Genomic DNA, 23,109 nt, shown 5'->3' on the forward strand with positions numbered 1-23,109 from the left:
CGGAGACTATTAGTGCTGGAGGGAGCAAAAAGATAAGACATAATAACACCCAAATCATAATTAAAGATACGAAATGCCAGTATAACGTCACCTCGTGTCCTACGATAAGGTAAGGGGAAAATGTTTAGACGTTTCAAACGCTCATCGTAAGGGAGTTTAGAAAGACCCTTCACTAATTTTGTCTCCACACGCTGGACACGCTCAAGCGATTTAGTATCCTTTATCAGACATGGGCTAGCTGCTTGGATACAGTATTCTAAGTGTGGCCTTACATAGGTGGGATATAAAATTCGAAACATATCCTCGTCAAAGCATTTAAATGCTCTGCGAAGCGACCATAGCGCACGATAACCCTTGGAAGCAGCCCCATTGCAGTGCGTAGTAGTTTTCACGTCGTGACTTATAGTTACTCCTAAGTCTTTGTGCTCTTGAACGCGTGGCAGAGATGTACCATTAATGGTATAGTGGTAACTAATATCGTGCCCGATGTTCATGAACACGCTCTTCCTGGAATTAACTTCCAAGCCCCAATCATGAGCCCATCTAACTAATTCGTCTAAATCAGCTTGCAGATAACAACGATCAGTCTCACTTCTTATTGTTCTCCAGATTTTAATATCGTCAACAATAATGTCGACGACTTAAGTAACAAAGGTAGTTCATTAATATACAGAAGTAAAGGGCCTAAGATGGTGCCTTGGGGTACACCACTTTTGACCGGTTTCCATTCGGATAGCGTTCCATTGACCCTTACTCTCTGTCTGCGGTCACATAAGAAGCTTCCTATCCATTCCTGTATAGCACCTGTTATTCCAAAGCTCGAGAGCTTTTGCATAAGACCTAAGTGTGAAACCTTATCAAACGCTTTGCTAAAATCTATGAATATCACGTCGACAGACTGGCCGTTGTCTAGGGCAGCTGTCCAATCCTCTCTCGCAATGAGTAAGTTAAGTATGAAAGCTTGTTACGAAACCCATGTTGCTCGGGAGTTAACAGATTATACGAATCTATGTGACTCAGTAGCTTAGCTCGAATTCATTTTTCAAGTAACTTAACTACTATGCTGGTCAGGCTAACAGGCCGGTAGTTAGATACCATCCGTCCAACTAACTATGGCGTCTTTCCAGTCTCTAGGTAGTTGAGCTCGTGAAAGGGATATGTTGAAGAGCGTCGTGAGCGGTCTTGAGATAATGTCCGCAAGCGATGACAGCAAACGTGGGTGTAACCCATCGGGACCCGGTATATTGCAAGGTTTGAAGTTAGTTATCAAAGGAAGAACAATATCCTCGGTCACGTGTATAGGTCCTATGGCTGGTATCTCGTTGTCAATGGGACAAGTAGTTGTAACACTACACGTAGAGTAGACTTCGCTGAAATAGTTTGCAAATGTCTCAGCTTTTGCTAAATCAGATTCAGTCAAAAAATCTGAATTTTCGCTTAACAGTAACGGGGGGATACCATCACTACGTTTCGTCCGCCTTTTAACGTACGAAAACAGTCGCTTCGGACAGGTACGGCTATTGTATGCCAACTGTCGTTCGTAAGCGGTACGGGATTTAGCTATGGTCTTTTTACATATATTCCGGGTTTTTATTTTTGCATTTAAATGATGCCTGACCTGTTGACAAGAACAAGTCCCAGAAGTGTTTTCTACGCTTCAACAGCTTCCGGGTTTCCTTATTAATCCATGGAGGGCAATGTGATAGCTTACGTACTGACCATGGGATAAACGGTTGAGTTACGGATTCGAACGTAGACTTAAACCTATTCCATGCATCATCGATCGATCCATCGGCATCGACCGACCAGTCAATCGAGATAGCATAGTCCCTGATTGCCGAAGTATTAGCTCTCCAGATATTAGGACGGGGTGTAGCAAATGCAAATTTTATACCATGTATCCGGAACTTAAAGGAAAGTACGACATGGTCACCATTCACCAGTGGGGGAAGGTGTTGAATGTCAACGACATCTTCACAGTGGTGTGTGAGGACAAGGTCTATCAATGACGGATTGTGTTCCAAGTCAATATGTGTCGGCTTTACGACACATTGTACAAATGCACATTGAATAATTGATGATAGAAGGACGCTATCGAAACCCCTACCTGGAGCTGTGAGCTCTATCCAGTTTATATGGGGTGCATTGAAGTCTCCAACGATGAGACAAGATTCTGCTTTACTCCAAGAACAGACGTGTCCTAGGATAAAGTCGTCAGCGAGACAACACGGACTACGATATATTCCTCCTATAGTAACTAACCCGTTTCTAGACCTAATTGTACAACATACTACCTCACACGTACCACTTACATGCGCCTCCGATATGATCGAGTTTATGCGGAATTGGTCCGTAACATATAATATTATGCCTCCTCCATTGCGACTTCTAACTCTATCACTTCTGATATAGGTGTAGCCTGAAATGACTGGAGAACAGTCTATATCTACAGTGAGCCAAGTTCTGGTGACAAAAATCATATCCAGTCCTCAGTACTAAGGATAGTAGGTTGTCGAACCCCTATCAGTCCTTACAATTCGATTCCCATTGAAGGTTCGGCTTCTCCTTAAAAATTTTCACTGATGGGGCTTATACCACTTGTTAAGGTAAGGCGTTCTAGTCATTGACAACTGGATGAGAAAAGCGGAATCTCACTCCAGGTTTATTAGGTCGCGGTTTTAAACCCTTTTGTTATCTCAAAGATAACTAGTGCTGGAATGAGCAAGAAGACAAGATATGTTGACCTACAAATCGTTATTACAGATAGAGAATGCCAATATAAAGTGACCTCGCGTTCTACGATGTGATATGGGGAAAAGGTTCAGGCGTTTTAAGAGCTCATCGTAAAGGAGTTAGGAAAGACCCTCCAATAGTTGTATTCCTACACTCTGAATACATTCAAGTGAGCTAGTGGCTTTAATAAGACGTTGACTGGCGGCTTGGATAGAGCACTCTAGGTGTGGCCATAAATATGTGGGATATAAAATTTCAAACATCTCATCAAGGTATTTAAATGCTCGGCGAAGTGACTATGATGCTCGAAAACCCTTGACGGCCACTGCGTTGCTATATGTAGCGGTTTTCAGGTTTTGACTTACTATTATCCCTATGTCTTTATGTTCTTGCACTTATGAAAGTGATGCACCATTGATAGTCAGTCCACTGGTAACAATTAACGTGCCTGATGTGCATGAGTACACTCTTTCTGTAATTAATTTCTAATCCCCAACTTTGAAACTATATAAGTAATTCGTCTAACTCAGCTTGGGGATGAAGGTGATCAGCCCCACTACTTATTGTTCTCCAGATTTCGACACCATCCACAAACAATAACATCAACGACTTAAGCAATCGCAGCGATTCGTTGAACTAGAAAAGGAAATGTGAGGTACCAAAGATAGTCTCTTGGTACACAACACTTTTGCCGGCTATCATACAGATAGTGTCCCATCCCCCCTCACTCTCTGTCTTCAGTCACAAATGAAGTTTCCTATCCAATTTTGTGCAGCACCTATTATCCTTAGGCTCTAGAGCATCTTCATAGGACCCAAATGATAAACCTTGACAAATACGTTGCCAAAGTCTATGAATATTACATCGACAGACTGACTGCTATCTCGAGTTGTTTTCCGATTCCCTCTTGCAATAAGTTCATTAGGCATGAATGATTATTTTGAAACCCTTGTTGCTCATGGATTAACAGACCATATGATTATGTGTGTCAAGTAACTTAACCCATATTATCTCTTGAAATAGCTTGACCATTCTACCGGTTAGAATGATAGGTCTATAGTTGGATACGATTTGTCCCTGACCACCATGTTCATCGTTGATGAACACTGTGGATCAGATGCAGATGTGAGGGCGAGGATCGGCAAAGCAAGAGCAGCATATTTACAACTGAAGAACATCTGGAACACGAAACAATTGTCAACCAACATCAAGATCAGAATTTTCAATACAAATGTCAAGACAGTTCTACTGTGTGGGGCGGGAACCTGAAGAACAACGAAAGCTATCATCCAGAAGATACAAGTGTTTATTAACAGTTGTCTACGCAAGATTCTTCGGATCCGTTTGCCAGACACTATCAGCAACAAGTAACTGTGGGAGACAACAAACCAGATTTCAGCGGAGGAAGAAATCAAGAAGAAGCGCTGGAAGTGGATTGGGCACACTTTGAGGAAAGCACCCAAATGCATCACAAGACAAGCGCCCACATGGAATCCCCAGTGCCAAAGGAGAAGAGGAAGACCAAAGAACACATTACGCCGAGAAATGGAGACAGGCATAAGAAGAATGAACAAAAACTGGATAGAACTAGAAAAGAAGACCCAGAACAGTGGGTTTAAGAATGCTGGTCGGCGGCCTATGCCCCGTTGGGAGTAACGGGCGTAAGCAAGTAAGTAATCTTAAAACATAGGACTAACTGGGGCATCTTCTCAAGTCCTGCAGAGTTAAGTGTGGGAAAGGGACATGTTGAAACACATTATGAGCGACTCTGAGACAGTGTCCGAGAGAGATGGCAGCGGTCTTGGATATAACCCATCAGGATCCGGTATCTCACTAGGTCAAGGTTAATGAGCTATTGAAGGGCAGCTTTCCCAGTCACACGCACAGATCTTATAGCTAGTATCTAAATAGTATGGTTATGATAAGTATTGTTAACAATTTATAAAAAATAACAAGGCCGTATGCCGATTTGTTGTGGCCTTATGTCCTGATTTTTATTACGTGGTTTATTCACCAATCGAAATACGACTTGTCCAATCTTATCACTGTGGTAAACCAAGAACGTTCGACTAGTATGAGCAGCCTGGCGTCCTTGTTAGTCCCTTAACCGCCTAGCCTGTCCAGTTGAGTCCAGAACACCAATAACAGCTTCTGCTATGCGAATCATTTATTTCAAGCATACTCGGTTTATATACCAGACAGACAGACCGAATCACACGATAAAGTAGAAAATAACATTTGTACAAAATCGAGCCAAATGTGTCTGTGAACGTGAGATACAATAATCAATAAGCTGAGTATAATTCAGGAACAGTAAATCGTATAATAATAATCTATAAGTCAAAATTAACCTTATAAAAAGATTAATATAGATATGCACAATCCAATTACTCAATAGTTATACGATCAGAATATTTATAGAATATTAGTCCATTAATAGATCTCAGAAGTTACCTGTACTTTAATCTTCACTAGGATATGACAAAAACAATTTGTTCTGGTCATTGTCTTGAAGAGAAATCGGGATTTATTCACGATTTGTTACGTAAGCATGGATACCCAGCGAAGTCCCTAATAACATATATGTCTGGGATTAAACCTGAAGTGAATTCATTAGAAAGCTTATGTTCTTGAAATTACAGTTCAGAGGTGGTATATCAAGTGAAAAAGTAACACGTCGTATACAAAAAGTCTCGGATTGTACATTCAATGAGTCAAGAGTAAGTCCTACTTCCCCCACTCAGCCAACAGTTAGTTCAGGATATAAGAATTAATTGGCTAGTTCATCTGTTTCTATGTGTATTTACAATTTCAATCGCTCTTGAGTGACTGATTATTTTCAGCGCACAACTAGAAAAAATGCATTGTTGCGTCTCTGAATATTACTCCTCATGTTTAACCAACGGAAAAAGTATTTTTTGAGCAGTCACACCTTGGCGCATCTAGCCGACACTGGTCAAAACTGATGATACTTGGGCGTTTGAAGTGCTCATAAAATCCCACCAAATTCATCCTCTAGTTCCCGAGTCTGACTCTTACATATAACAGAAACTACAAAACTAGACTTGTCTTCTTAATTGCATACGAGTTATATATTACTGAGCTTGAAATTTCTTGCAGAACACATGAGCGATTATATAGGTGCTGAACGGTCAATCCAAGGCCATCAGTATATTATTCTTTTTCTGATCCACCACTATTTCTGAGTGATAAACGACTCGACCGACCGTTCCTTGTTTGGTTTCATCATGGCGATAGGGCATTATATGTAGGTACCTAGGCTATGTAACTTCTGACACCTGGAACAAGCTCGACGAACGCGCTTTCCCAAGGTCATAGTTCGCACCAGGCGCTCCACAAGTCTGCCTTATAACAACTATTAACTTAAAAAGCTGAGTTACATAAATACTTAGCACGACCGAAAACCTAATACACTTTTTCTCGAGATTGGATCTGGTATGTTACGAGGACGCAATGCCCCTTTGGAAAATATTCTAATGAAAACACATTATATCTGGACGAATGAACTGCTGTCAACTTTTATAGATTATATTTATTAAACAACCCTGCTTGGGATGCATACTGTGAACCAGTATATGTTGCAACTTGTAGATCATGCCTGTAAAAATGGCGTGTACCTGTCCTTGAAGAAATATATTATTATTATTATATGGCCAACTGTGTGAGTCACGCCCGACCGTCGCTGCTACATTGACGTGGTGGTCGGGCTTGCCTATCGTGATGAACCAATCGAGCTATACTGGCTGGAACAATCGTTCCTCAAGGTCCTACCATGCCAGACAGGTCAGTTGAAGATCGGTAAGACTAAAGGTAACAAACCCAGGGTTCGAGGGCGAAGTCGTACTACTGACTGTACAGAGGTGTGACGGCAGTAAGGTGTTTCTTTCAGACAACCAGCATGACAGCGATGCTGGCTTCCCACTAGGAGGGGTGGGGTTAGAAAAGGTCGACCCTAAAAATGCACCCCTCGCCTTATCCCACGGATATCCGTCTCCGGTGGTAAGGTCTTTTGAAGAACAGAGCTAACACGTCAAAAATCCACCACAAAAAGGCCGTGCGTGACCGGCCTCAAGCAGTTGTCCCTTAGGCACTGAAGTCACGCTCCCAGGTCGTTAAGACCAACACTAATCCAACTTCCTTTTCAGGTCCCTCAAGAAATACCCTTCCACGGCGTGGGCAACCGGGAAGTGATATTAGCCCTCATACCCGTAACAACACACGAGACCAAGTTGGTCACTTTCAAATCCTTCCTACACTTCCTAATAACTCTCTTGTCTCCACGATTAACCCTTCCCACGTCCTTTTATTACCTTGCACCGCTAGGGCAAACGACTCAAGTACACGGAACGTTATTCCTGGTCTCCTGAAACCACGCTCTAAACTACATATAGGAACTTTTAATGTCCGAACATTGTGCAAAATAGGACAACAGGCTTCCTTAGCTAGAACTCTAGAATCTTACACCATCGATGTGTGCTGCGTCTCCGAAACGCGCATACAAGATCCGAGTAGCGTCATTCATTTGACCTCACCTAATCAAAACAAAAAACCATCTCGATACACGCTTCATGTATCTGGAAGCCCTGATGCTGCTTCCCGTGGCCTCGCTGGAGTAGGTATAGCATTAAGTCCTAGGGCAGGACTAGCTCTTTTAGACTGGATCCCAGTAGACAGTCGTCTATGCGCTGTCCGACTAAACGGATTAGTAAGGACCCGGAAAGATAGGGAAACTCGTCGTTGCCTCTTCGTCGTCTCTGCCTACTCTCCCACTGACTGCAGCTCAGACGATATAAAAGATGAGTTTTACAGGAAACTCTCTGACCTTCTCCAAAAGCTAGACGTTCTGATGTAGTAATCGTGGCTGGTGACTTTAATGCTCAAGTAGGTAAACTAAGTGAAAGGGAAAGACACCTGGGTGGATCTTATGGTGTCGTGGCTAAAAGAACAAATAATGGCGACCGTCTGTTGCAGCTATGCTCAGATAACCGCCTATTTCTTGCAAATACTAACTTTAAGCATAAGGAAAAACATCTTTTGACATGGCGACCCCCGAATTCGTCCCAACGTTGGACCCAATTAGATCACATCGCTATCAGCCACCGATGGAGGGGCTTGATAGAAGACTGTCGCTCATTCTGGAGCACATGTTTAGACTCAGATCATGCTCTAGTGCGAGCACGTATCTGTCTGCGTCTTACTGGACGTAGGAGAGACACTGCAGGGAAGCCTCTAAGAGGTTCTACTTAATGATAAACAAGCTAAAAATATATTTCAGGAACAACTGGAAAAACAGTTAGGCAGACATGTAAGTAATGCCCACCCCGAGGCAGCGTGGAATGACATCCGAAAAGCTATGGAAACAGCAGTGATATCCGCTAGTAAGGTAAACCATAAGGTCAGGGAGAATCAATGGGTCTCAGAAGCATCTACCGCACTGATAGATGCTTGAAAACTCATCCCATCTGGCTCTAAACATAACGAAGAGCGGAGTCAGCTTAAGCGCAGGCTAATAAGAAGCCTACGCAATGACCGTGAGCAGTGGTGGGTAGCGAAAGCAAGAGAGATGGAAAAGGCAGCGGCAATAGGTAACAGCAGACAACTATTCAGACTTGTTAAAGAAGCCGGTATTAAGAACCCAACTGTCAGCGAAACTATCTCGGATAAAGATGGACATATCATTCATTCTCAATCCAGGAGATTGGATCGATGGGCAGAACACTTTGGGGATCAGTTCAACTGGCCTTCAGTCACACTTTAGTTACCCACGATCCCCAGTAGTCCTGAAAGGCAAATTGAGGTAAGTCCTCCAACTCTCTACGAGGTTGAAAAAGCTATAGGAAATCTGAAGCGAGGGAGAGCAGCAGGCCCTGACAGGTTTACTCCTGAGATTTTTAAGGATGGTGGTCCAGTACTAGCAGTGAGATTGACTGAGGTGTTAGGTAGAATCTGGGAACTGGACGTAATTCCATCTGATTGGTCCCAATCACTGATTGTGCCAGTCTATAAGAAAGGACAAAAGTCCTCCTGTGACAATCACAGAGGAATCAGTTTGACTAATATAGTGTCTAAAATATTAGCTTCAATAATACTTGGACGCCTAACCAAAGCTCGTGAAGAGCAGACTAGAGAGAACGAGGCTGGTTTTCGACCTGGACGTGGTTGCATAGACCAGATATTCATTCTACGTCAGGTCCTAGAACATAGACATACATTCAGACGTCCCACAATCGTAGTATTTCTTGACCTTAAGGCGGCATTTGACTCTGTTGATTGTGAGGTACTATGGCAGTGTTTGTCAGTGAAAGGAGTACCAAAGAAGTACATTAACCTCATAAAGGCTCTCTACTCGAACACAGCTGGTCGAGTTAGAGTCTATGGCGAACTGTCATCAGAATTGGTTACCTCAAGTGGTGTTCGTCAGGGCTGTCCACTCTCCCCATTCTTGTTTAACTTTGTCGTTGACATGCTTTTACAAATATCACTTTCATCATCTCAATCTCCTGGAGTTGAACTTCTACCGGGAGGCTCACTTGTTGACTTAGAATACGCCGACGACATAGTTTTATTCGGTGAAGACGCTGACAAAATGCAGAGTCTTCTGACCACTATAAGCAACAATGCAGGCATGTTCGGGATGCGATTCTCTCCCTCGAAGTGCAAAATGTTACTTCAGGATTGGGTTGCATCGACACCTGAACTAGTGATAGGGAGTGAAGTAGTTGAGCGCGTTGACAGCTTCACTTATCTTGGGAGTCTCATCAGCCCTTGTGGTCTGGTGTGTGACGAAATCTCAGCACGGATATAGAAGGCTCGTCTAGCTTTTGCCAACTTGCGTCATTTATGGCGTGGGCGAGATATCCGTCTAGCAACAGAAGGACGGGTTTACTGTGCAACAGTCCGTTCCGTCCTACTTTATGGCAGTGAAACATGGCCGATAAGAGTAGAGGATATTCGTAGGCTACTAGTTTTCGATCATAGATGTCTTCGACGCATTGCTCGTATATCCTGGGACCACCGGGTAAGTAATGCAGATGTTAGGAAACGGATACTAGGTAAGGATGGCAAATCGATTGATGAAGTACTGAAACTTCATCAGTTGAGATGGCTGGGACATGTGTTACGTATGCCCAACCACCGACTGCCCCGACGTGCAATGCTTTATGGTGTAGGAGCAGGTTGGAGGAAAGCTAGGGGCGGCCAGACCAGAACATGGCATGAATCCATGAAGTCGCTGACAAGTGGACTGGGCCATATTGGTAGGTGTAGACTACCTGGTTGGGATTCGCGAGATGATAGCAACCGATGGTTAGAGACCTTGAATGACATGGCTCAAAATCGTTTGCAATGGTGAAGGTGCATCCACTCTTTGTGTTCTCACAAATTCTAATCTTCTGAATTCTTCATATCCTTTTTTCTCTTTTCAAATTTATTTCGCCGTATTATACTCCTTCATTAACATCTTCAAACCCTTATCTTTCACATAATGCTTATACTCTTACTACTCCTAGCAATATGGGATTTGAATCGACAACTTCATCTCTGTGCTAATGTGGTATGGCAACTCGAACTGATGTACGTACGTACGAAGTTCTACATTGTAACTGACTGACTGACTGACTGAGAATCACGATCAGTGGGCTCGTAAACCATTTTGGCGAGAGATCGCTAAGAGTCAGGTGCTTATTTACAGATTGGTTTGGAACAGCATGTATTAGCCTAGAAACTTCATGCCATTAGGACTGATTGTAAATTTTATTGCTTTAAACGTTGTTGTATCAGATTATCTACCGAACGAAAAAATAAGAAGTCACAAGTAATTTTCATTATGATTTGCTTTCACCTTTCATGTGCTTGTCACCCATGTTTGAGTGAGTGTGATTTTAGGATATGGTGCCAGTCAGTATATTTTTTATGAGCCAGCTTCTTATTGCTCGAAGGTTTGCGGGGATTTTGATTGGAAACATATGTAAAAGTAGCCTCTGAGTTTACTACTAAATATTTCCGAAGTTTAGGAGACTTTGTACTAGGCACATTATTTCGATAAGGAGGCCTTGACACTTTTAATCCCATTCATGGGAGTCACCATTTTCGTACCACCGATGATGATTGCTTGCTGAACTATCTTGTATGTGTATGTTTGATTTTATGGCAAGAGGTGAGTTTGACAGTTTGAGCACAATTTCTTTAAGGGATCGAAGTTTGAACTCTAGAATTTTGGGATTTATTGTTAATTTTGTACGTAAAAGATATCTTTGTCAACTAGTCGGCCTCACATGTTTTCGTGTTCGATTCAGTATTAACCGTTAGTTCGGCAATATGTTGTAGAACATCAACATTGATGTTCTATGTCGAGATGATTGGGGGCCTACTAGAGTTAGACGAGAATGGTGACGAACCAACTAACGCTGAAGTCACACCTCGTGACCAGCACCCTACGTGGATTGCCCTCATCGACGTAACAAGGGGCCATGGATGCTATGGAGACTGTACAACACAAAGGACGTTATTACAAGAATATATTAGTTAAGGTACAACCACGAAAGTACAGAAGCGAAAATACAACCACTGCCGCGTGGGCCAGTCCATGGCGTATGATTGACTGGTGCGCGTTGACTATCCTTGACCTTGACAGGGATCGATGATCTGTTCGATATTCAGTGACATTTCACCGACCCTACAATGTGCATATGCACCAGTTAACGTCTAATTGGCTTTATCCCATCTTGCCGTATCCCAATGATTGTGGAATACCGAACTGATATGGTAGATGAAAGATATATAGTGATCCAAACTGAGGACTTGGTCGGGATGTACCGGTGCATAAAAGTGATCAGTCATATGTAAATGAGTAAGCTGACAGAAACACATGTTAGATAAATACATCTCACTGAAAATAATAGAAAACAGTATGTCGAAAGCCCTACATGAAAGTTATTTTTGGGAATGGATTTCACTCAATGGATCTATGCTCTTCTCTGCATGCGGCTCCAAGTGGGTGAAGGTAAATAAAGATAATGCTTGAGGTGAGGAAAGCGACTAATCCAACGAGGTGAGCAGTGATCTAAAATGTATGCAACGCTGTCATACTCCACGGTTAATTCCCTTGGCTGATAAAAAACAAAGAACGACGTAAGTAGAAGTATGCAAAAGTAGCGAAATGCAGCGACTGTACAAAATAACTTGACAGACGGTGCGTATTCACAATTGATGCGTACAAACATACATGAAATGCAGATATAAATGTTTTAGAAACGTCACTAAATCTAAGGTGTATGTGATATGTAGTTGAAATCTTAGAAATGCTGCTGCAATGAAACATATTTTTTCTTACTTTCGACCAACAGTTATAACTTGATTACTGGTCCGACCAACAAATCTAGTGTTTAGAGTTCGAAAACAACAAATTCGTTCGGTACTCACTGTAGTTTTATCAAAGGTAAGATAGAAATGAACTATAGATAGAAAATTTTGGATTAATTCTTTTGTCGTACATATACCTTAATATGGGCGACAGCAGTTAGTTGGACGCTGATATGACAAAAACTCAATACTTATCTCATAGGAGAACTCATTCTAACCATAATTCCAGCCACTTCATCTAGATGAGCGTGACATTCATCGTTTTGCAGTAACATGTATTTGACCTTCATTAAGTACTTTTGCGTATCTAAAACTATACTGTCGTAACATGTTACCTGTTCATTGACACAAGGCTCGTACAGGTAAACTAGACGGAGAAGCTCACGCATTTCAAATGGAAAGCATAAACTGCCAATATCTGAACGCTATGGGTTTACCAAATAAAGTGGATAAGCTGTATGAACTCAGTAGTGCTGATAATACTCATCTGATAGGAAGATCTAAAACATGAATATCTTCTCAGTTTACGAACCGGGAGCTAGCGATAAGCGGGATGTCTTTGTTTCGTTATGACAGAAAAACAGGAATGGTGGTTGGAGAGCCTTATACTTGTAATCTTGCTTGGAAGTACACCAGCTGCACAACCAAGAGTTTATCAGTATTGACGAACCCATATGGTGCTCGATAAGATTGTCTAACACATCGAGATGTCTAGTTGGAGTCATTTGCAGGAACCCCATTGTTGTCATCGAGTATGATAATCGTATGCTAAAATTATTATTTCGCCCTACTCGTTTCAGATTCACACACACCCTGATTCTAGGATAATTCAATCTTTCTAAAGTCAATTTCGCGGAACATACGTTTATTGGAGGTGAAAACTCTAATGGCCGGACCAACAATGACGATGACGCCTGTAACCTTATGGCAGAACAGTACCCCCGGACATTTCAACCGATTCGCAGTAGCTATATTGGCGAAAGCTTCACCTGCAACTCCATAGGACTTTCGGAAACGAAGCTGATTGTTGACTTGGCGTACCGGGAACTGCTGTACCTAAAAAGACACTTCTGGCCCGGATATGGTCCATTCTGCTATACTGAGGGAAGCAGCTTCAGCCTTGGCTACACTACACAGCGTGATGTTTCCACACTCGCCAAGCCAAGGCACAATACCGGAAATTTGGAAGCTGGCTCACATCACAGCAATTTTCAAGGGAGGTCGACGCAGCAAACCTCCAAGCTACCACTCGGCAGTACCTCTCTCTATACCCCAACAATTATGGAGTCCCTGATATGCGACTGTATAAACGACTATTTATTATCCATAAACTTCTCTTTACCCCAGAGGCACTGTTTCAGAAATGGTGACTCTCGTATAACCAACCGGCTGACTGCGGTGGACAAATGGACAACCATCCTTGGTCGCGATGGGAAAGTTGAGGTCATACACCTCGACTTCTCAAAAGCTTTTGATAGGGTCAGCCATATGTCCTATCAATAAGCTCAAACGATTATGTATCAAATCATTTTTAATCGGTTGGTTCTCTTCATACCTAGTGGTTTACAGCATCCTAAATACTTCTGGACATCCTCTTAATACTACTTAAGCTTAGTTCCAACACAAACCTTGGGGGTTACACCCGAAAACTGGGGACACAACACAGCAGAACAGAGTGTAGATACACTTTCTACTCAAAAGTAGTCAAATGCTGGAACTCGCTGCCAGACGAGCTAGTCCAAGCGACTTCCCAGGAGTCCTTTAGGAGAAAACTTGTTACACATGTAAAGTATACGATTCGGCCTGTATTTGTGTGAAAATTAGAAAGTTTGGCGCATTTCGCCACAACACCCCCTTATTTTCCAACGTATTTTTCATTTCTTTCCACTTCGTTCGCCTTTATTTCTCCTTTATTGGTAGCTTGGGTATTATTAAGGACTAAAGACAGTATCTCAAAATGATTAACCAATATTTTTTTCTTTTTCCTCTCTTATCGATAATATACCTAGGTTCCTGCCTGGAGGTATCTGTGATCCACTGCTACTAGGCGCGGAAGCTCGTTAAGCCAAAAGCTTCTTCTATTACGTCTAGAACCGTTTGGACATTTAAATTTCTGCGCTACCAATTCCTAGTTTCAGCCGTATAAGTATATTGGTCTCGTTCCTGTGTTACTGCTAGTTACTTCAGATCTTCATCACTTGGTTTAAGTGTATTCTGTACGCCTAATCATTCATCGTCCCACTTTTCCTCGTACATTCTTTTTCAGATTCGTTCACGCACTCTGCTTTTCACATTCTCCAGCACACTGTGCCGCTTCAGACTAGACGCAAAATCACCAGACGTTAAATGTCATAATGCCAATAAATCTGCCTCATATCTTACGTCAAGTTGAAGAAGCATGTAAAGCAGTAGGCTTGTCCTTTGTCTGTGTACATGCGTATGTAGTCCCCATATAACCAAAAATTTTGTCGTTTGGTCGCAGTTTCGAAAGAAAAGCCTATTCAGTCTATTATAGAAGCTTATAATTTTGGACAAAGACATTTTGGAGAGAATAAGGTAGTCAGAGGGATACCCTGCAAATAATTACACTAGATTGTTCATTTGTATGACAAGAGTTACGCACCCGAGGTATATTTGTGCACCTATAGACTAAGCTGAATATTCAGTTGATTAATTCTTGTCCAGACATTAAATGGCACTTCATAGGCCGGATTCAATCCAATAAAATAAGAAAGCTCGCCGGTAGTTATTCACCTTTATATTTACGTTTTAAGGAGTTAACAATCTGTACATGGTAGAAACTGTGAACTCAATGGATCATGCTGAGATTCTTAATTCAACGTGGGGGTTAAATCATCAGATCCCTCTAAACATAATGATCCAGGTGAATACAAGTGGAGAGCCTCGTAATCCTGCTTTATTGCACAACTCAATTTTTAGAGAAGAATGGCATCAAACCCACTGAAGTTATTAATCTGTACAATCAGATTGAGGTAAAATGCCCCAACTTAAAAGTCGTTGGTCTTATGTGCATTGGACAAGAAGGAGTAGATATCAATTCAGGTCCAAATCCTGACTTTGTGGTTAGTATTTTGGTTTACTTGTATTTCAGAAACTTGTACAATGCAGAGAGTTACTGGCCTCTTCTTTGGGGAAATCGCCGTTGGATTTTGAACTAAGTATGGGGATGTCTCATGATTTTGAGCAGGCTGTAAGTATTCAGTATTATTAACTGTAAATATAGATACGACTTGGAAGCACTAACGTTCGCATAGGAACGGCCATATTTGGGCAGCGAGACTCGTAATACGTACTCGGACAGGATACCTCTACAGACAAGCAAACTCCCACTTGATATTCTATTGGTGTTGTTAAAACTATCGTTGTTTGGCTCTCATCACTTCATGTATAGAAGCCAGTCTTTTTATGTTGTTCAACTCGTTTTGTTCCACAAACATCTTTTAAATTATTTTGCTTGGTTAATAAAGGAGTAATACAAATTTAACGGTATTCTACCTGTGTCTATAGTTGGAGCTCTGTTGTCTTTGTTTAGACTAAGTACATGCTCAGCTTTTTAAAGGAAAGTAATGTCATCATCATGCGTTACACATTAAGGATCATAACTACAACCAGTTTGAATGTACTGTCACTTTTCAGTAAGCGATGCACCTAATATCGCTTAGTTAAGCTGTTTCCGTACTGGGGTAGTTGTTTATCTGTTGCTAAGACATTTCTTCCTCTTCTTTCCACCTTCGAAATACATAATTATGTTCCCTCCCAGAATTTTCCGTACAGAGAAATCGCCACATGTTCTGTAGTCGTTTCTAATACGAATATAACTAAAAACAGTTCTGACTGTCTAAAAACCAGTCAACAATAGTTAGTGATACAAAGTCTTCCCAATCGTTTTCATTCATTGGTATGAGTTACTGTGTTTAGTTTAGACGCACATCTAGTAGCATTTACACGGAAATGTAGTGTTCGTATAATAATATACAAGGAGGCAAAGGAAATCCTAATAAAACCTTACTGAATAAGTAAACAAGAGCCAAAAAAGTCGATATAATATGTTGGTACTCAGCCTCAGTTTCCGAAATTCTTAATTTTGTGATACCAGTAATCCCATCATATGGATCCGTATTTTTGCTTTTGAAAAACTACCATTATTTATTCTGCAGTTGGAACTCAGACTACTAAATAAATCTGGAGATTTGTTTATATCCCATTGTTATCCAGTTAGCAATTACCAATCTCATAATAGCCTCTAGTGGGTATTTGAATTATTTTCGTACACAGTTGTGATGTACATTATAATTTTCAATGTTTACGGGATACTTTGTTTAATAGTGTACGTTCACGCCCCCAAATGCCCTGGTACGGCCGAGAGTGGGGAGAGTCTACTCTCCCTCTCGAAATGCTCGCACATGGCCAGCGAATATATAGCCTCTGCCAGGGAAGTCCTACTCACTGCCTTCTCGTGGCGGGGGTGTTGTTTACGAAAGTGAGAGGACGAAAAGCGAATGTCCGGCGCTTTAACCGGGTTGGTGGACACGGAGGGTCCACCTAGGGGAGTTGGAAAACCCTGATTCCAAACCAATGGTGCACATGGGCTCCAGTATCCTGATGGAACGAATGGCGGACGAACCTGTCATTGGTCAACGGCTACCATGGGACTGCATCTCCTCACGATGCTCCATTGCCTTGTGGATCAGACCTTTTGGTCAAAGGCTCGGGGTGTGGCCCCCTAAGAAAACCACCTGCTTCGGTTTGGGCACCCGGGCAGTATCACAGCCCACACACAAATAGTGTGGCGCATATGTACCTGGTGCCCTTTTGTACCAATATATATGTGTTTAAATAAATAAATAAATAAGTGTACGTTCACAAACGGTTTGCACAAAATTTTGGACTTGCATTTAATGCTTATCAACACTCGTTTATATAATGTGTTTGTAACTATAAGGGGGCTTTTTGTGCTCTTAAGATGTCAATCCTTTAAATTCAATGTGTAGTTGTAAATGTAGTAATGTAAGTGATTAGCTTCGGCTTATACGCATTTTCAGTTAAAGAATAATAATATGGCCTATAATCTCACGATACCGTTTGTTGTAACATCCGGTTATTTGGATGCATTCGTTAGTTTTCATAGACGCAATTTGCAAACGAAAAAGATTAATCATTTCTTAATTTAAACGTTTAGTCAAAGGATACTTAAAAAATAGTCATAAAATATTAATTTATTATGCACCTTCATGAGCTAATCTATATTTTTTATAAGAAGCTCTGTGGATTGTGGAACTTATCGACTACTTATAATAATAACTTGTATGAAATTTAACATTACATTAGGCCGTTAAAGGGAATCAGCTAAAAGCTCTTGATCTAGGTTTCATACTCTAGTACCTGCTAGAAAAATGTATCTGTAATCAAAAAGCAACTCATGCTTCATATCGTATTCAAACCTTCCGTGGATGATTTTTGTGCCAAAAATAACTTCCTGCAGAACTAATATACTTACATTAATTGACCACATCGAAATAATCAAAAAACACACCATAACTTTAAGCTACTATGCCTTGTGGCTACAATGCGACTTCACCAATGAATTTTCATCAGCACTGGGGACTAGGGAGTGTAACACTGATTATTACTTAATATATCATAGTTGGAAATATCAAGAATAGAATATAAATCTAAATCCTGTCATTACTAGATTATTAATCTGAAGAGAATTATATATTTATTTCACTGAATAAGATTTAATACCTAAAATTTCTGTACAGCAATTTCACTTTATCTTCAAAACAAGTGAACAATGACATCCAAGAAATACTATATGAACTATGATCATTACTAATTAAATCCATGTATTATGATAATCTAAATTAGTAGTGTCCATATATCTACTAGATGAAACATATTTACCAAAAACATGTATACATCAAATGAGTCGACACAATTCCATTTGTTCATATTTCTTTGCTGTCTTTCTTTGTTCAACTTTAGCTAACTGAATAATAATCTCTCCTTTTGAAAAACAGCTGTTGTTTGTTTCCATATTATATGCTTAAATAATGTCCTATAAGTGGGACTCTATACCCTTTACTCCATTCCCCCTATTCATGTACCTTCATTTCTCGGATATGCGTGTGTCATTAAAATTTGTCCACTTCTACTCAACCAGTTTTATTTTGTCTGCGTTCTTAATTTACATATGTATATACTAATTTTATGTAATTTGGTTCATAATAATGTCTATTAAGAAGAAAAATTGAGATAATAGCAGTTTTGTGAAATATAAGAAACAGAAACCAAATACTTTTATGAATATTATCGTTATATCATCAGGCATGGCTTATCGTGTGATTTTTTCCTTCATGTTGTCAACTGGATGACGCAATCGAACGTTGATCCGAAATAACTGATTATTATTGCTGGTCTAAACGCTATTAAATCATTAATTTCTAAGGAAGTTCTTTATATGACTGCTATAATAGTAATACATGTATTTTGAAACATGTTTCTTAAGTAACTAAAGATGTAAATGATTTTGTCTTTTTTAAACATATTATTAAATTTTACGAGTAAATGGTTGGTTTATTCCAATCCATATGTTTCGTTGCTATGTTGTCTCTAAAGTGATGATCATATTTCTCATTCACATAATCTAAAGCATATTTTCATGTTAGAATAATGGTGCCAATTGATGGAAAGCTATAAACTTAGTCTTGTGCACATGTATTCATAATCATCACTCAGCTCTTCCGTCCGAACATCTCAGCAGTAGTATATATCTGGTTTCAGCGCTCAGCTACACATTTGAATTTGTTGATGAAAACTGTTGACACATCATGCCAATAAGTGTTAACCAGAACAATATGTTTATCTATAGCTTCTAGTCTGTTGTTTTCAGCTACCTAATATCAAATAATTGGCACTTATTTTCATTTACATATCTTAGTAATAATGTTTCAACCTTGATTGACGGCATTATATATAATTTAGCAATTACACAAGACAGGTTATGAATAATAAGTTAAAGAACGGTTTATTTCAAACTTCACTGTTATTGAAATGATCAATTTACATCCAAATTTTATTTCGGTTCAACGTGAACATGATTGTTTAAAGTTTCGTAGACATAACTTCGAGATTTTTTTAAGCAGAAAATGTTCCCTTTTGTAGTGATAAATACTGATTTCGCCTTGGTAGGCTTTCAATTTTAATCTTACTTTGTTTAGTTTTATCATAAGATGTATTCAATCTATTCAGTTTAAATTTAATATAAGTTATGTATTAAATCTAATCATAAAGAGTGTCCGATGTGTTTTTCTTTAATCCAAACTACATTGATTAATATTATGTTATATTTTCACCCATAGAAATAAGTTTTCACTAAACATATGATACTTCTGGTGTCTTTTTAATTAATTTTTCCAGATATAAGACTACTTTAAAAGTAGTGCGTTCTTCAATTGTTAATAAATAACGTCAAAAATAAACCAATATTCATTATCTTGTTTGTATTGATTTTTAGTGGACATATTACTGATATAATTGTGTTATCGCTGAAAACGTAGCCACTAATGAACTTGTTCTATCATTTGTGACAAATGATCAGATTAAGGTGGTCTGAAAGTTCCTCTGTAAGCTGGATTTGTTCCGATTTTATGGTTAAAAAGTTTTACATCAAAATCAATAAAATGGTTATGACATATTTACATCTCTTTTGTGTCTGTAAAAGACCTGTGATTTTCGTGAGCTGACTAAGTCTTCAAATGGTATGTTGTAGCTAGTCTTTGTTCTTATTACCGAATCAAGTATCATATGATAAACAACCATACACTAGAACTAGCCACTAGCATTGATTTAAGGCCTGATAAATGATTGTTTCATAGGAAATTAGGTCCCGGGACCTGTATATTAAATATGATTGATGATCACCTTTTAAGAACACTTATCCACAAATATTTGAAATAGATTTCAGAATAGTTGTTAGGAAAACTCGGAAGTCACAAATGTTATTTGAAGAGAAATAAATGACAAAGTACCCACCTCCCAGATCATATACTTTATTATTTAAAATAAAAATACTATAAATCATCATTATCAAGAAAGGTTACTTACATCTTCAATCTCACTCCCCACTCAATTTAGCATAAACAATGATGGATTCATCAGTAAAGTTTGATTTAGTTGGTTTCAAAATATTTTGTCATAACTTAGTCAGTTCACTAAGTAAGGTGGTAATCACCGAAACATTTTCATCATATTAAAACACATGGACGAAAAATATTCTTTTCAATAAATTCTCCGGATCCTACAATTATATATCTAAATTAATAATCCAAAAAGTGACCAGGTTTGAAGCAAAATACATTCTCTAAAATTATAGCATGTGAGTTTAACATTGTAAAATAAGATCGTTAATGTTGGGTGACTATTATGAAGTGTTGACTTGTATACGTTTACATGCTAAATGGAATTGTGAGATTAATGATCAGAATAAATATAGTTAACATGTATGATGTCTTAACAACGAAGAATTCTATACTCCATTTAAAACTCCTTTTCACTTAAACAAACAGATATAAAGATTACGTCATAGGAAGTAAGCGAAATATGGGATTTTGTATTGTTCGAACGTATGATCCGTCGGATTAACTGAGCTAGCAGTAAGGCAGATACCCATTATTGATCCTTTTGTATTTAACTACTTAAGGCGATTAAAGTAGCTTGCACTGTTTAATGAAATAAGTCTGGTGACTAACAACTAACAGGAAAAGGTATACATATATGATTTTAATTTAGATCTGGAGAAAACTAATTGAGTTGCACAGGCGAAAATTATTATCGAGACATGTATTTCACAAATGAGGCCAGAGATTTGCGAAACTATGATATTTAAGGGTATTCGAATTATACTATAAACTAGTAATCCTAGAAACAACTCAATTTAATCAAGAAGTATTAGATGGACACGAATGAATGTATTGTATTTGGAATTCAAAATCAAGCAATCATCAATACAAATGAATCATTGGTTCATATAAAAACCACAGAAACACATTGTCAAACCTCAGAATTTACCTTTTGTGGTTGCGAAAATCAAAATACATGAAACGTAAAAGATTTCTTCTCAGCTACTCTCAAACACAGACAGTCGAGTAATGTCCATTTTAATGTAATCTCATTAAAATTACTGACCCTCATGCTGTATTTGATCACAAAGTCACTATTTATACAATGAAACATAATTAATCAACATCCATGAACTGATTTGTTAAGGCATAATTCCTTTGTAAATATTGGTGTAATTATCCATCTTAAATTTGAGTTGTAAGAGTTCCTATTGTTTACTAAAAGAATTACGAAATGATCAAATTTTGTAGTAAATTCTTGACTTATAACTAAAAAAGCAACCATTTGTAAGCTACCCTAAAGGAAAGCTGTCAATAAATATTTGATGTAGTGTTTTTTAATATTGGCAAATTTCCACAGTATTCAGCTTTATTCTTTAAATCCAGTTGGCTATTTACCCAAGGTGTCTGACACACTCATTTACTGTATTTTCTCTGACTTTTAGGGGCCTTGTTTCTAATTGAATTTCAGTAATCGTATAGATCCCTGATGAACTATCTTCTTAGATGTACGAATCTATTGAAAATTTTCTCAAGTTATGAACTGAATAAATGTGGTATTTATATAAACCAATGATTCCTTTGTATTGATGACTACTTGATTTTGAATTCTAAATACAATACATTCGTTCGTGTTCATCTAATATTTCTTGATTAAATTGAGTTATTTCTGAGATTACTAGTTTATACCATAATTCGAATATTCTTAAATATCACAATAAACACGCTTACTATTGAATCTATCAGATAATTTTGATTGAATAACAGTGTAAAATCACAAGTTAAAACAAAATATTTGCTTACAAAAACTCTCATTCATACAGAACCACAAATAAACTTCAATTAGTTAAATATCTAGGTATTCACAACGCTTTAAATCACGACCAGGGAAATGTGCATCATTCAACAAATATGTACGAATAATTTACAAAATCATAAGATAAACTAGACCAAAACAGATGTCTGTTCCAAAGTCAATATTTTCAGGAGACAAATTTAAATGCAAACATCAAATATGTAGATTGTAATGAATAAATACACTTTCAATGACTGCATACAAAATGAAGACGAATTATTAGAAATGTTAGAGGAGTATAGTTACAATCATAAAATGGATTTAATTCCAGGAGTATATGTAAGTTCTTAGAAACATCAGCATATTATAATGCAGAGATATTATAGATAACATGTTCAAAATGATTGTAAAATATGTGTATAGCAGAAAGAGAAGTAGAAAGGAAGGAGATAAAATTAAAGACTAAACAATGGAGGAAAAGACGTAGAAAATTGTAAATAGAATGAATTCTTAATAACTTAAAAATATTTGAAGTGGAATATTAAAAATTTATAACCAGCAGTTCTATTTTCCCATTATTTATTTACTGAAATTTATTACACAAGTAATACTTCTGGTTTTAGCTTAGAGTAACTTTCAGAAGGAACGTTCCATTTTCAATCAGTCATCATTTACGTCCATCTTAAACCAGCTAGACTTCTCATGGAAATTCAAACAAAGCTATTTAATTGATAAAGTTATAACCTCAGGAATACAAAAGTTGGAATAATTGTTTGATCACAATGTAGTTAGTTGCAAATGGAAGCTATCAAAATTAACTCATTGAAATCACAAATGAAAAGTATTCAACTCTATTAATACATGGTACATTTTAAACAAGGTGTAGGTATCAAACTCACCTCTTTTCATAAATAAGACTAAGATTAGAATAAAGTCTTAGTAAAGAGAATAATGAATGGTAAGTTACAGCTAGAATAAAACTTTTATCTTGGATCTATTTACAGACCTTGGTTAATTGACAAATCTTAAACCCTCTTACCCTTATCATATGCTCACTAG

At 38.6% G+C, this 23,109-nt stretch overlaps 1 protein-coding gene and 1 pseudogene across 1 annotated transcript, besides 1 other annotated feature; both read left to right on the forward strand.

The window, feature by feature from the left end:
• Nucleotides 1–14,607: 14,607 nt before the first annotated feature.
• Smp_070810 lies at nt 14,608–15,608 on the forward strand (annotated as a pseudogene; the record flags this gene model as incomplete).
• Nucleotides 14,608–15,608: a sequence feature.
• A 1,977-nt stretch (nt 15,609–17,585) lies between these two features.
• Smp_202050 (uncharacterized protein) lies at nt 17,586–17,798 on the forward strand (the record flags this gene model as incomplete). Its single annotated transcript, XM_018799179.1, has 1 exon — nt 17,586–17,798. The coding sequence occupies one exon, from the start codon at nt 17,586–17,588 to the stop codon at nt 17,796–17,798; it is 213 nt and encodes a 70-aa protein (XP_018650993.1).
• Between the last annotated feature and the right edge of the window lie 5,311 nt (nt 17,799–23,109).

The sequence above is a fragment of the Schistosoma mansoni genome, chromosome 3 (genome assembly GCF_000237925.1).
Source record: "Schistosoma mansoni strain Puerto Rico chromosome 3, complete genome".
NCBI classification, from domain to species: Eukaryota; Metazoa; Platyhelminthes; class Trematoda; order Strigeidida; family Schistosomatidae; genus Schistosoma; species Schistosoma mansoni.